This window comes from Mytilus galloprovincialis, chromosome 6 (assembly GCF_965363235.1).
Source record: "Mytilus galloprovincialis chromosome 6, xbMytGall1.hap1.1, whole genome shotgun sequence".
Classification (NCBI taxonomy): Eukaryota; Metazoa; Mollusca; class Bivalvia; order Mytilida; family Mytilidae; genus Mytilus; species Mytilus galloprovincialis.
This window is the reverse complement of record NC_134843.1, coordinates 50903684-50918047: the sequence shown is the minus strand read 5'-3', so window position 1 is coordinate 50918047 and position 14364 is coordinate 50903684. Positions and strand designations below refer to the sequence as shown.

Sequence of the window (14364 nt, the reverse complement as noted above, 5' to 3'; positions counted from 1 at the left end):
ATGAAAAGAGATGAATAAATGATATGATGAACTTCTAAAAAAAAACCCATTAAAATTGAGAATGGAAATGGGGATTGTGTCAAAGATACAACAACCCGACCATAGAACAGACAACAGCAGAAGGTCTTCAATGCAGCGAGAAATTCCCGCACCCAGAGGCGTCTTACAACTGGCCCCTGGACAAATAAATATACTAGTTCAGTGGTAATGAACGCCATTCTAAACTCCAAATTGTACACAAGAAACTAAAATAAAATATACAAGACTAACAAAGGCCAGAGACTACTGACTTGGGACAGGCGCAAAAAATGCAAAAAATATATCTTAGTCCACATGATGACGGTTTCAATTCTGTAATATTGACAAAGCATTTGCCGAGAGCTTCTCTTACGCCTTAATAATTTCTTTTTTTAAATAAATAAATAAAAATATGCTGGAATGAACAGTTCACGTGCATTATATATTTTGGGTAAAAGTCCACATTTAAGATGGTTCTTCATATTTTCACTTTTATTCGACTTCATTTTTTAACATTATAAGCAACATTTAAATACTCTTTTAACCGTCTTTATGTATTGAATCGTCCTATTGGTAATATGCTTTGATACCGGGATCATGCATGGAACCACTAGTGAAAAAAAAATACAAATCATCTAAAAATATTATGTATCCTATAAACGAGATGTGTCAGTCATTTATATGTATAGTGTAATGACAATATAAAAAAGAAGATGTGGTATGATTGCCAATGAGACAACTACCCACAAAAAGACCAAAATGACACAAACATTAACAACTATAGGTCACCCTACGGCCTTCAACAATGAGCAAAGCCCATACCGCATAGTCAGCTATAAAAAGCCCCGGTAAGACAATGTAAAACAATTCAAACGAGAAAATTAACGGCCTTATTTATGTAAAAAATGAACGGAAAACAAATATGTAACACATAAACAAACGACAACCACTGAATTACAGGCTCCTGACTTGGGACAGGCACATACATAAATAATGTGGCGGGGTTAAACATGTTAGCGGGATCCCAAGTCTCCCCCTAACCTGGGACAGTGGTATAACAGTACAACATAAGAACGAACTATAAAAATCAGTTGAAAAAGGCTTAACTCATCAGATAGACATAAAATACAAGTGGACGTGGCCGGGTACTTATACATCCCGACACAAAAAGACACAATGAACAGATCTGAGAGTACTCGCAGTTATCTGACAGCTAGTTCAAAGACACTAACAACTAATAAAAAATTATGCCTCTAAGTTATATCAATAAACAAATAGAACATGAAGTCGTTATATCCAAAAGATTTTCAGTCAGATATGTCTTCTATAGACTAGTAGGCTTTCTTACAAGCACGTGAAAATGTGGCCTGTTTAACCATTCTGTTAGATCGCAACCCTCTTAATTCTTTTCACTCTTAGTCTCGACCAGAAGGTTAATAAATAGAATCTAAAGGAAAAAAAATAACAACTAAAAACCTCTAAACTCAAGAAGAATGATACACATGATGAATTGATAAATTATTAAGGATGTTTGACATCATTTTCAAATCTATTGGCTATATCATGGCGGTCATTTGTTGTTAAAATTTAAGGAATCCTGAGTGCATTGAGAAAAATTTTAACCTTCTTCAAGAAATCTGACAATCGTAAAAATTTATGCACCTGCCATGTTTGATGTTCGAGCTGATAACCTCGTTGTTGAATGACAAGTGATATAGTATACAAATTACATAGACCGTATATCTGCCGAGTCCCCTATACACTTTGTTTCAGGGTAATAAATTGCAATTACATACCATACCGTATTTAAGAATTTTACTGTAAACAAGTTGAAAGAAATTAACTTTCTGATAACAATTAAACCGTCCTACACTAAATCTCTCTTGCTGTACTTCATATAATTCATACAGTAAAATCACCACCCTTACGAAGCCTCCCTTAATTGTTCAGATTTAATCATACCAGAGACATATAATACAATATTGTATTATATGTCTCTGATCATACTATGTTTAATTTACATTCTAGATGGACCATCCCGTGTTGTACTATCTCCAAACGAAACGGAGTATGCAGTAAAGGAAAACGAATCATTACAACCTAGCATTTCATGCACTGCAACCTGCCAACCACCTTGCGTGGGAACATGGACCATGCATACTGGCGAATTTGTATCCTCCGATAACTTAAGTTTGCCTGCCATCAAAAGAAACCAAACAGGGTCATATAGATGTAATATCAGTAATAGTGTTAGCAGCATGATATCTACCGATGTTTCTGTTATTGTTACATGTAAGTACATATGCATTGCTTCAAACACGTTGACGACAATGTAAGTATAGTATCAATACCGACGTTTATTCGATTCAGTTTAAAGTTATTTGAACTTTTATCGTCATTTAATGGAATTTGGGATATGTTGTTGATTCAGATTTGTTTATTTGCAAACCGTCATAATGAAAATTTAATAGATAAGTTGTTTTAGTTTACAACTGAATTGAAATTTTGTTCAACTTTGTTTGTTAATGTTCGTGTTGCTCAATCTTAAGTTCTCAGAAAATTAAATATTCAACATAGATTAGGGATTGATTGTTACTTTCCAACCATCCAGTTTAAAAATACATATATAGGATGAGAATAAATAAGCAATGTATACTCATAAAAAAGTCGTCAAATGAGTCTAGCGGAATAGAAACTACTACCAGTATTGGAAAAAAGAACATATTGAAATGCAAAAGAAGGTTTGCCTTGAAACAGCTAGTTAATGGTTCAAAACTGTTAACATGAGAGAACATGGTGTTCAACCTACACGACGCATCGACGTATACTTTCAGACCAGGCCGAAAAGGCCACTTTCCGATTAAAAGTGACGGATGGAAGAAGTTCAGAGAAACACAGTTTTGCTCTTCAACTTTATATTTGTTTGGCTTTCTAACTATTTTGAAATACCCGTCACTGATGTTTTTTTGTAGAAGAATACAATAGTCTGGTGCAAATACAAAATTTCAATCCTGGTATCTATGATGAGTTAATTATTTAAACAGAATGGTTGATGATTAAAAGACGTCGAGCCAGATGTTATCTCACTTTTTAAAAGGGAAAAGATCTGGTCTTAGTTTCCTAAACAAATTTAAGTCAATAGGTTTCCATGCGGATTTTTTTTAATTAAAGTCGTTATTTAGTCGATGTGTTTAACCAACATACTAAATTGATTTTTTTGTATACATTACGCATGTCTTGGTTAGTAGTTATTTATCTATATAAATCATATATCCATCTGATAAAACACTTCTCAATCTTTTTTTTTAAATCGTAGATGGTGCAGAAATACGAGACATTACTATCGACGGTGAAAATTTTACGATTCCTGAAAATGTAGAAAAACGACTTATTTGTGAAATTGATGGTGTTCCTAAGCCATATGGACGATTGTTTCATAATGAAAAAGAGAAACTAAGCTCTATAAATCCAATTGTTAACGTGATGATTCCTTTGTGTAATGATACCGGAAATTATACCTGTGCTGCAGAGAATTCCGAAGGAAAAGCCAATCAAACCAAAGAACTATTTGTATTGTGTAAGTAATGCATTGTTTGATGACTGTTTAATTATGAACTAATGAGTAATACTGTTGGTGCTACTGTTAAGCTTTTCATTTATTCACATTCAGAAAGAAGAGTTAAGAGAGTAACAATCAGTCGAAAGTATTAATTTATTAAACAGCCGTCAGAAAAATCTATTTTAACCGTTTCAACAATTCTGGGGCCGGTAACAAGAAATTTTATTAAGAGAGGTCGTAAGTATTGAATTAAGGGGAAGATAAGATAATTCTAAGATCACTCAAAGAGTGTAAATCAAAGCTCCCTCAGGTTGTTCGTAGATCGCTCTTAGTTCTCCCTTAAGTTGCATCGAAATAGTTTTCAAGTTACGAGTTTTTAATAATTTTCCGGTGTCTCCGTTTTTCGTTCCTCGCAAAGAAATTAGAATCATCTTAAATGAATCATAGAAACGTTTTAATGAACGATTAAATGCGCATAAAAATCAACTACCCATTTAACCTAAGGAAAACAATTCTGGCCGCAGACCATCATTATTCTTCCGGCTCTATTTTGATAAATGTAAAATTGAATTAAAAAATTTGCACCGCTTCAAACATGCAATTATTTTATCTGCTTATAGAACATTATTATTTTAATAAAAATATGCTTGTCTCAGGACAATCCTTTTGAGGGCCCTATTATTCACCAGGCCAATGGTAGGATTTGAATCTAGTATAAATGACGAGTCTCATATGACGTAGGCTTATTTTTCTATCCTACCGTTCATTTTGGTCAAATCACTACTAGAATGGTTTACTTTTATAATTTGTAATTTGGATGGAGAGTTGTCTCATTGGCACTCATACCACATCTTCTTATATTTTTTCACTTTAAACAATATTTTTGTTCACCTTTTAAAAGCCTTCTTACAAAAAATAAAATCACAAAAATACTAAACTCCGAGGAAAATTCAAAACGGAAATTAAGTCCTTAACCAAATGGCAAAATAAAATGATTAAACTCATCAAACGAATGGACGACACTTGTCATATTCCTGACTTGTTACAGGCATTTTCAAAGTGTAAAAAAATGATGGATTGAACCAGGTTTAAAGAGCTGAACCTCACTTGTATGACAGTCTTGTCAAATTCCATGATATTGATAACGATGCGTGAACAAAAAAGACACAATAGGCAAAAATGTAAAAAAAAAAAAACCAGGTATACAACAACACCCAACCCACTAAAAACTGAAGATGATTTTAGATGATTCGGAAGGGTAAGCAAATCCTGCTCCACGTGTGTCGAACATCGTGTTGCTCATTATATTACAAAGCCGGTAAATAATTAGTCAACCAACTCATGATGGCTTTCGTAAAGTTTAAGAAGTGATGATTTAAACTTCACCATTTTGAATTCTTGGTTTAAAATTGAAAAAGGTCACAAGTTTCTCCTTGCTTTATATTTAATACTTCTTTCAACAAGCCAAAATTGTAATGATTTACAAAAAAGAGAAACTACCATCCTCCACATACATGGCCAAGAAAACACTGATATATATTAATTTCCTATTCAGATGAATTAATAATAAGAATAAAAAAGTTCTAAGGTTGACATATTAACTTTTTTAAGCAACTTGTTCTAATATTAACAAGTGAATGTACAGCTAAGAGTAGTCGGGACCACTCTTACAAAAAATGTCAAGTGAAGCTATTGCGAATTGTTCTTGGTACATCCCTAAGTTGCTAAGTTTGTTTTAAGAACACTTAATAACTGACCAAAATTTAAGAATGATTTTGTGTTACCGGAATTAGTAAGAATGCTTTAAGGTAGACGTAAGAATCGTTCTTAAATCATGCACTTTTTCAAAACATTAAGGGCTGTCAATCATTCTAAGATAGGTCTGAGGTTGGGTCTTGTTACATTCTTAAATCTTTAGACGCCCTTTAGACGTTCGTAAGACATACGAATGCTTCTTGTTACCGGCCCCTGGTCTTTATCAACGACCAATTTAAACTCTGTTGATTGCTTTAATTTTTTTGATAAAAGTAATATGCAACATTGAATTTATTGCACCTGTTTATTAACGAATGTTTTGTTTGAATTGAATTCACGACTACGGACTTGTTTAAATTTTACCCAAAAAAAATTGTTATAAGTTACTATTCTATTGCAATATTATTGTTTCATGTATCTGTTTGTATTTCGACATTTTAGTTCTTTCTAAAACAATACTTGATATGTTAATATTTTTTTAGGTTCACCTAGACCAGTCGTTAGCCTACTACCCAAAATTGCAGTCGGCAATGACAGTATTTTGGAAATAAATGTGATATTTTTTTCTTACCCACAGCCAAAAATATCTTGGACGTTTAGTAAAAATGGTTCCAATGAAACAGTGAGATCAAATGATACAATTGGCATATATCAACATATATCATCAATTTATATTACTGATATGAAGACATCTCAGTATGGGATGTACGTTCTGCAAGTATCAAATGGAATTCCAAATGATTTCAAGCACGACTTTGAGGTGTTGCCACAACGTAAGTAATAACAGCGGTAGACATAGTGGGCTTGGTTATATCACATTGACCACGTTTTAAAGCTTTACCTAAATTCACAATTTAACAGCGCTATGTGTGTAACTTGAAGCTAGTTATTAAAAATTGTCAACACCAGATGGTAGCCTCAAATTCCATGCGACAGGACTACAATTAAAGAATATCAGCTAGCTAAACAAAAAACACCGTTGATCCACCATTTATACAGTCCGAAATGTGACAATTGTTTTCTATTCCTCTGAGTGATGTGTTTTGGATTTTTTGGTTTTTTTATCTTATCTTTTCTTGCTGGTCATTCTGTTTTAAATTTTCCATGAAATTCGTTATTTTTTGTTATCTTTTGTATATATTTGGGACACGTTTAACCAACAACAAAAAGAAAATTGATTGAAGTAAAGAAAGGATACACAAAGATAAAAAAGAAAAAAAAGAAAAAAAAGAAAAAAAGGATACACAATTTTAGAGTAAAAGGATACACGAAGATAAAAAAAAACAAAAAAAATAATACTTAATTCATGAGAGACTGTCGACAACACTCAAGTAAGGTAGTAATAAATGATAAAATGATGTACGCAGAAGTACCAGCATAAGAACTTAATTTTATCTTCAAAGATTATTATACACCATACAAAGAAATTATCAGATATATAGAATAATAACAACTTCCATCGTTCAATATTAAATTAAATATGTAACTTGCATGTACAACTAAGATCTTTTGTATTGGTTCAGTGTGAAGAAACTTGTATATGCCTGTTAAACATTACATACTAAAAGGTCTATGCAACTGAATAATTTAAGCTTACTTGAAAGAAATATTGGAACAGAAATGGGTATATCTAAATAGAATATCTTAAAACCAATAAAAAGAATGTCTACATTTCAATAAACTGTCATTTAAGACAAAACAAATAGGGTTCTCATTTTGCCTGGGTTTGATATGTCGCATTCTTTAATTCAATATATGTGGAGTTGTAGACTTTCCAGTTAAAACAGCACCTAGTAATAAAGAGTACATTCAAATCAATTGATAGCTATACATATTAAAGTAGTTTTTCTATGTTACAGGACAGCCTGATATACCCACAAATTTTAATGCTTCATGCGACGCGCCCAATTATGCAAATTTGCAATGGATACCTTCATTTCATGGTGGAGATACACAACTATTCAAACTATATTATGCAGTTCAAGATGGACAAATTTTGTTTACAAAGCATCGGATAAATATTAATGAAAATGAAAATGAACTTTTCACCTTTGAAAGAATTAATGGCTTACAGCCTGCAACATCGTATGTCTTCAAACTCATCGCATATAACACGTTTGGAGATTCGAATTTTATTAAAGCGTATTGTAATACAACTAAATCAGGTATTGTTATTTGCTACTAAGCAAAAAAGGTATGCTACTGAGCAGAAAAGCAACAATGTTCTTACATATAGAAATTCAGAAAAAAGTTTTTTTTAGTAAAATATGAAAGTGTACGGTTTTCTATTCTTTACAAGTCTGTTTAAAAAATATTGACTCTTCGTAAAAAAAAAGATAAGGTTTGACAGATTACACTGATAAATCTCACCAGACAGTTTTTTTCTTTCAAATAACAAAATATTTCGACATATTAAAGTTATCAATGAGTGAATTTCAAACAGACAGTTTCTTGATTGAAAATAAAACATACAGCAGTAAACTGTTTCGTATATTAGATGGATTCAATATTATAATTATAAAATCGTCACGTGTCTTAAATGTTTTACACAGTAATGATATTTTGGTATAAATGGTGTACAAACATCCAGCTATCAATTAGCGGTCAACTCATATGCTTCGGAAGAGTAAGTTTGTCTACTATACAAATTATCCCATTTTATAGGTTTAGTATGAAAGTTCGATGTTATGTTGCATTTTCTTATAAGTAGCAACCATCTACTAAGGAAATAATCATCAATCATATTGGTCCCTTTTCTGCACAATTTTTTTTTAAGTGCTACTAATTTATAAAACGCTTAAGGGTTTGTAATTCGTTGTATATTATTATAAACCGATTCGTTGAGGAAATATGGATCGTTGGGACATCGAATAAACGACTGTTGGGTTATAACTGTCGTCAATGATAGCAACATAACTGGAAATGGTGTATACATATCACAGAAACATTACTATTTAGCTCATTATGTCAAAGTCTTTAGGAACGATGACAAAGAGTGCACTCAATATTCACACTATTGCGCAAATTTTATTGATATCATTTACATTACTAGGTTCAAAATTAAGGGATGTTGAAACAATCGACTTTTTACTTTCAGCATTAGAGAAAGAATCAAACATTGGACTTTATATAGGCGCATCCATCGGAACATTTGCAGCAGTTTTTTCCATTGCTTTTAGTGTTGTGGTTCTCTTTTTACGACGAAAGAAATACCAAGGTACTAACAATCTTTATATTATCGCTAACAATTGTATAATTCATAGTAATTTCTAAGTCGTATTTGGTACAACCTTACGGGATTTTTTGTTTATCAAATTATACTCATCAACTTCATAATATTTGATTTGGATTAACAACTGTTGTGCTTCAAAACACCATTGAAGAATCTTATGTAGACGAAAAGTACGTCAGTGTTCTAAAGTTTAGGCCTTGTATCTTGAAGGGTGTGTATATAAGGATGATATACTAATCTGTTGGCTCACGATTAATTTGTTAGATCTCATTAGACATTAGGCATATCATTAATGAAACGCTTTAAATTGATTTTAAGTGTTACTATCTATTTGTAGGTCCTTTTTGGTCGATTAGATTTTCACGTTTTTTGCACTTTTTTTAAAGGTAATCCTTTCAAGGAAAAATTTAGGAAAGGTTTTCGGACACATTTTCATTTGTTATAGCAGTAATAATATAAACGTTATTTTCACTCATTTTCTGTGATGAATCTATCTTAAATTTATCCTAAATAAACGTCGGAAGCATGTTGAATTTTCAGAGAACTGTATTAAGACTGATGTTGGTAGACTCAGTTCTCATTGGTATACTCACCTCAGTAGTCAGTGTTTCTGCATTGATATGATTTATGTATTTCATAGTTTCCTGTTAGGATATATTCTGAAATTATCAACTAAAGTTCCAACTCCCTCAAAAAAGATGAAATTGCAGAAATTGGGCTATTTATTTAATATTTCTTCTAGCCATGAAGCTCCTTTGTATGAAGTATGTTTACTTCCCTTGTTCTCGAGTGTTTGGTTTTGAGCACTACCAATGAAGAACGTACGAAATTCAGAACGTACGTTATTTATAAAGTGTTATAAACCTTAAAATAGGCACCGACGACGGTGGAATACTAGTTTACATTAGAAAAATTTGGATATTTTCGTACCTCTAGATTATAAAAATCCTAAAGTTTCTACGAATTTATGCATCTCTGACATTCAGATACTTAGATTGGACTGTCCCTGATTACGGTAAAGCCAGAAAGTGTTGAGGATGCACGAAAGATAAGGTGCTACTTTCATTTTGTCCCATCTATAAGCCGTATAAGGGATAATGTTGAATTACTTACTATTCATAAATAAATAAGGCTTATCAAAAAAATTGTACAGTATTTACCTTTATTTCAACCAAAGAAATACTTTGCATGTATAAAGTTTAATCCTTTCAAGTGCTACAGTGAAAATTTCACACTACATTTCATTGCATATAAGAATGATACTTTCAGTAAGAAAGTAACCATCACCGGAAGTAAACAACCCAATTTTTACACTGTTATTTACTGGTTACCTGCTTTGGTTACTATGTAACCTTAACTTTCCAAAATATTTTATAAGACCATCAAATCAAAAAGGAATGATGCTTTCAAACACCCAACATACATGTTTATGACTCAGAAAAATTTAAGTGCATTGAAATGCAGGGTTAATTTTCTACAACTGTCAAATTCAAGGGAAAATTTTTTAGACCTATTTTCGTATACAACCGGATGTGACGTACCATGATTTGGTGGTATTACACCTCAAAGGTACCAGGATTATAATCTTAAACGCCAGAAGCGTGTTTCGTCTACCTAAGACTCATCAGTGACGCTCAGATCAAAATATTTTTAAAGCCAAACAAGTACAAAGTTGAAGAGCATTGAGGACCCAAAATTTCAAAAAACTGTACCAAACACGGCTAAGGTTATCTATTCCTGGGATAAGAAAATCCCTAGTTTTTTAGAAAAATTCAGAGTTTTGTTGACATGAAATTTATAAAATGACCATAGAATTGATATTCATATCAACACCGAAGTGCTGACTATTGGGCTGTTGATACCCTCGGGGACGAAATGTCCACCAGCAGTGGCATCGATGTACAAAGCCAAACATGTACAAAGTTGAAGAGCATTGAGAACCAAAAATTTCAAACAGTTGTGCCAAATACGGCTACGATACTCTATTCCTGTGATATAGACTCTTTAATAATAATAATAATAATGAAAAATTATAGTGCGCCCTATATAAAAAAATAAAAATTACTCTCAGGCGCTGTACATTCAGGATGGTAATTAAATCAATCAAAGACAAAAACATAAAACATACACTGTGTCAGATTCAACTACTTTAAATTTTGTTTAGGGGTCAGCTGAATGACGACTCCGGGTGTGGGAGTTTCTCGATACATTGTGGAGCCATTGGTGGTCTTCGGCTGTTGTCTACTCTATGGTCGAGTTGTTGTCTCTTTGACACATTCCCATTTCCATTCTCAATTTTACTTAAATAAAGTATAAACAAAAATGCCTACCACAAAAAAAAGGTCACTACGAAAATACATTGTAAAACAAAAACTATAAAGAGAAAACAGCAATCTAGATGGTGTGTAATTAATTTAATTTTCAACAGACTTGACACATATCTATTTATTAGCAAATAGTCACAGGAAAATTCAATACATATCACATGTAAATCTTTTAAGTATTGTAAATGCAGAGACAATATAATAACTTGTTTTTCAAATTCTTGGTTATTTAAATGTTAGTAGTTCCTAGAAAAATGCACACAAAAAAATGATATGCAATTCTTTCACAAACTGCTCAATAAAAAGGGGAAATAACGCATGGTAACGGTACTGAGTTCACCATTGTCGAGGCGACTTCATCAGATACGTATATTTATCAAATATAACTTAGCAATAATGAGGTAATTTCATGTTATAAAATATAAGTACTCTCTCATATGATTTTTTAGGAAAAAGATCTGAACGTAATGAAAGGTAAGTTAAGTTCTTTTTTTGTTTTGTTTGATATGTTTTCAAATCAGAATAAGTTTGAAATTAAATCAACATTAAGGTAGGTAAGTTGACAGCATTTAACATGCTTCATATACTTTTGAAAGGTTTGAATATCAAAGGACAAGACAAGTGTCAGTGGGAAAAGGTAGAAACTAAACAAGGAGAAATGCAAAACACCATTTTACTATTAATAAGATTGCGCAACACAAATCCCGCCAAAACTCGAGGTTTGGCACTCGTCATGTGCGCATGGCACATAATCTTTCAGAAACAAAATGCATTTGGTATGGTCACATTAGTTGTTACTAGACTACGACGAGCAGGACAGTGACTATTTCTACCAAATCACAATGGAGTTCCTTATACTTTTGGAAGGGGTGTTTTAATAATTTGGATCTTTGTTTCAATAGCATTTTTTTTATCTGTAACACTCTTGCAAGAATCAGATGATTATGCAGATCTGCAAATTCAAATAGCTCAGAGATGAACAAGTAATTTCAATTTGTTGCTGGAATGTTGCTACATTTCTATGTAAAGTACAAAATGGTTACATTTGATTCTCAACAACTAATAGATATCATTGGGTCATTCTTGTTTAGATAATGCCACTTAAGTCATGATAAGACGTAATAAATAAATAGCAATTAGGTTCTTCTTTATTCAAGCAATCACAACTAGTGTCATTAGAAGTTCCAATTGAAGCTATTTCTGATAATATATGGTTCTTAAAAACTTGATTTAAAAGACAACTTTCGATTTGATGTTTTTCATTGTTCCATTTTTTAGTTGCTCATGCCCACAACCCTACTTCAACAAACCCTTCTAAGCAAGCAACAACCAATAAATCTGAAAATTTTAAAATAAAACAATATCGCTTTGGAGGATTTTTTTTTATAAATTTTTTTTTTTGAAATTTTAAACAATATATGCTAAAATTTCTTTAAAAAATCATTGGATCGCTTCAATCTAAATGTTATGAATTGATGTCTCAATGATTCAACACACCAGCCTGGTATCTTTTTGACTTTTTGGATCATTTGAATTACTTATAGGTAAAGGTTGCGTAGAAAATAATGAAAATACTGACAAGTTGGTTGTCTAATTAAATTATTTTTTTATTGCCATTTGTTTATGGGAATTATTTACCTGGGAAAAAAAGCAATTTAGTTATCATTCAGTTTCGAGTTGTATTTTATATTTTCAAAAACTTATTAAAATTAGTACTTAATTATTTTAATTTATATGTAGGGTACTTGTATTTTGTATTGCAGGGAATTCCTTAACATGTATTTCTTTGAGAGAAAAAAAATATATTTAAAAGATGATGTATAAGGTTTTGTTAATACTATTTACAATGATAAACATACCTTTTGCGTTACTGTTATACAATGTTATAAACACATTGTGATTTTGTAAGATAAAATGCAGGTTAAGATATGTTTCATTCGTTCTTACCGCTCCCATCTATGTCAGTATGTGTATCACTGCAATATCTTTGGTCATTTTATAAAGGAGTACTGCATACATTGAATGTTCATGTATCAATTTCATAAGGACGATATTTTGACAAAAACAGGACTTTACAAATGATATAATTATTCTGTTGGTTTTTTTTTCAAGAATGGCTCTAGCTAATGAACCCGAATATGCAGATGGTATGTATCTATGGTTTTAAAAATTTTATCATCATATGACTGTTTTCCTTCAATAAATAAATCAAAAGTTTAATATTCAACGAAATATTTTCATATGATCTATTAACAAATAAGCCAAGGGTTTGGGCCAATGACCAGGAAACTATATTTATTGATACTTATCTCTTTAGTGTATTAATCGAACAATTTGAGTACTCAAATACAATTAAATCATTTAGTGGTTAGTTAAATATACGTTAAGCAGTTGGTAAAGACATAATAAATAATTGGTAGTATGATACTTAAAAAAGATTTACAATGTAATGAATTTATAAACTTTAAAAATTTAAACAACAGCACAAAATTCACTAGCTTATATAAAGGCGAAGACTTCAAACTAAAAAATCAATCCTTCTAAACAGGATCATAGTACATTATATGTCTTGAAGAATCAAACAGTTCTTTTTCAATATAATTTCAATATACTGCTATAATTTCAAAAAAAAATGTATATTTTTGCATTTTAGAAAATTGAATATTCATCATTTTTTCAGGGGTGATCAATAATCAATGTTACACGATATCCCCACTATTGTTGAATTAAAAAACTAAGTTTAAGGGATATCATATTTGGTTGAGCTTGTGACTGGTAGCTCTCAATTAAGACTTCCTTTAGGATATTGTTGCTTGTAACTCACTAGAACACATTATCACAATGAACCGCTATACAATGTTATCGTTTTTTTAAGAATTCTTAACAACAAGGACGTTTGCTAATAATATGTGGCGATGTTTGTATGTTTATGAGCAATGTTCTATGTAACAAAATAAACAAGATCTTTGTGATCATAACGGGATCAAACTTTAAATGCGGTTCGTTACATTTGCGAAATGTTTACGCAACATCAGACAGAAACTAGACATAACAATGTGGTGTTCTATAATTCAATAATTGATTACTTCTTTTTGTATTACATAATATGTTGGAGTGTAAAAACGTTGATTGAAGCACATTGTGTATGCAGCGCAAAAGCTACAATCGCGTATATCGAATTTAAATGATAGATTCAGACCTTGTTTTGCACTTTTAAATTTATAGAAGGGATACTATTGAGTTTAAGAATCATAATAAATAACATTTTCTTTTTACAAACGTAGAAGGTTTAAAGGACAATAAACTTTACGAATCTGCGGGGAACGATTTTGGTCAAGGAACCACGAAAGTTGGATACGAAGTTAATGATCAGAAAAGACAAAACAAACATGGAACCGACAACTCTGCATTTCAAGAAACAGCACTTTACAGTGTTGTTCAGAAGAAAACAGGTAAAGAACATTGCTTTATATTGA

The 14364-nt window shown here is 31.6% G+C and overlaps 1 protein-coding gene across 1 annotated transcript; it reads left to right on the top strand.

Moving 5' to 3' along the window:
* Nucleotides 1-3340: 3340 nt before the first annotated feature.
* On the top strand, nucleotides 3341-13581 carry LOC143078605 (nephrin-like). The gene is made up of 6 exons (XM_076253461.1): nucleotides 3341-3595; nucleotides 5815-6105; nucleotides 7192-7497; nucleotides 8430-8549; nucleotides 11338-11362; nucleotides 13569-13581. The coding sequence occupies exons 1-6, from the start codon at nucleotides 3502-3504 to the stop codon at nucleotides 13579-13581; spliced, it is 849 nt and encodes a 282-aa protein (XP_076109576.1). The 5' UTR covers nucleotides 3341-3501.
* Nucleotides 13582-14364: the final 783 nt, after the last annotated feature.

What these genes read in the sequence shown, in the direction of transcription:
- LOC143078605 (XM_076253461.1), top strand. Translation starts at nt 3,502, where the DNA reads ATGATTCCTTTGTGTAATGATACCGGAAATTATACCTGTGCTGCAGAG. An exon ending in CAAAGAACTATTTGTATTGT is followed by an intron (nt 3,596 to 5,814) that starts GTAAGTAATGCA and finishes ATATTTTTTTAG; the next exon opens with GTTCACCTAGACCAGTCGTT. An exon ending in ACGACGAAAGAAATACCAAG is followed by an intron (nt 8,550 to 11,337) that starts GTACTAACAATC and finishes ATGATTTTTTAG; the next exon opens with GAAAAAGATCTGAACGTAAT.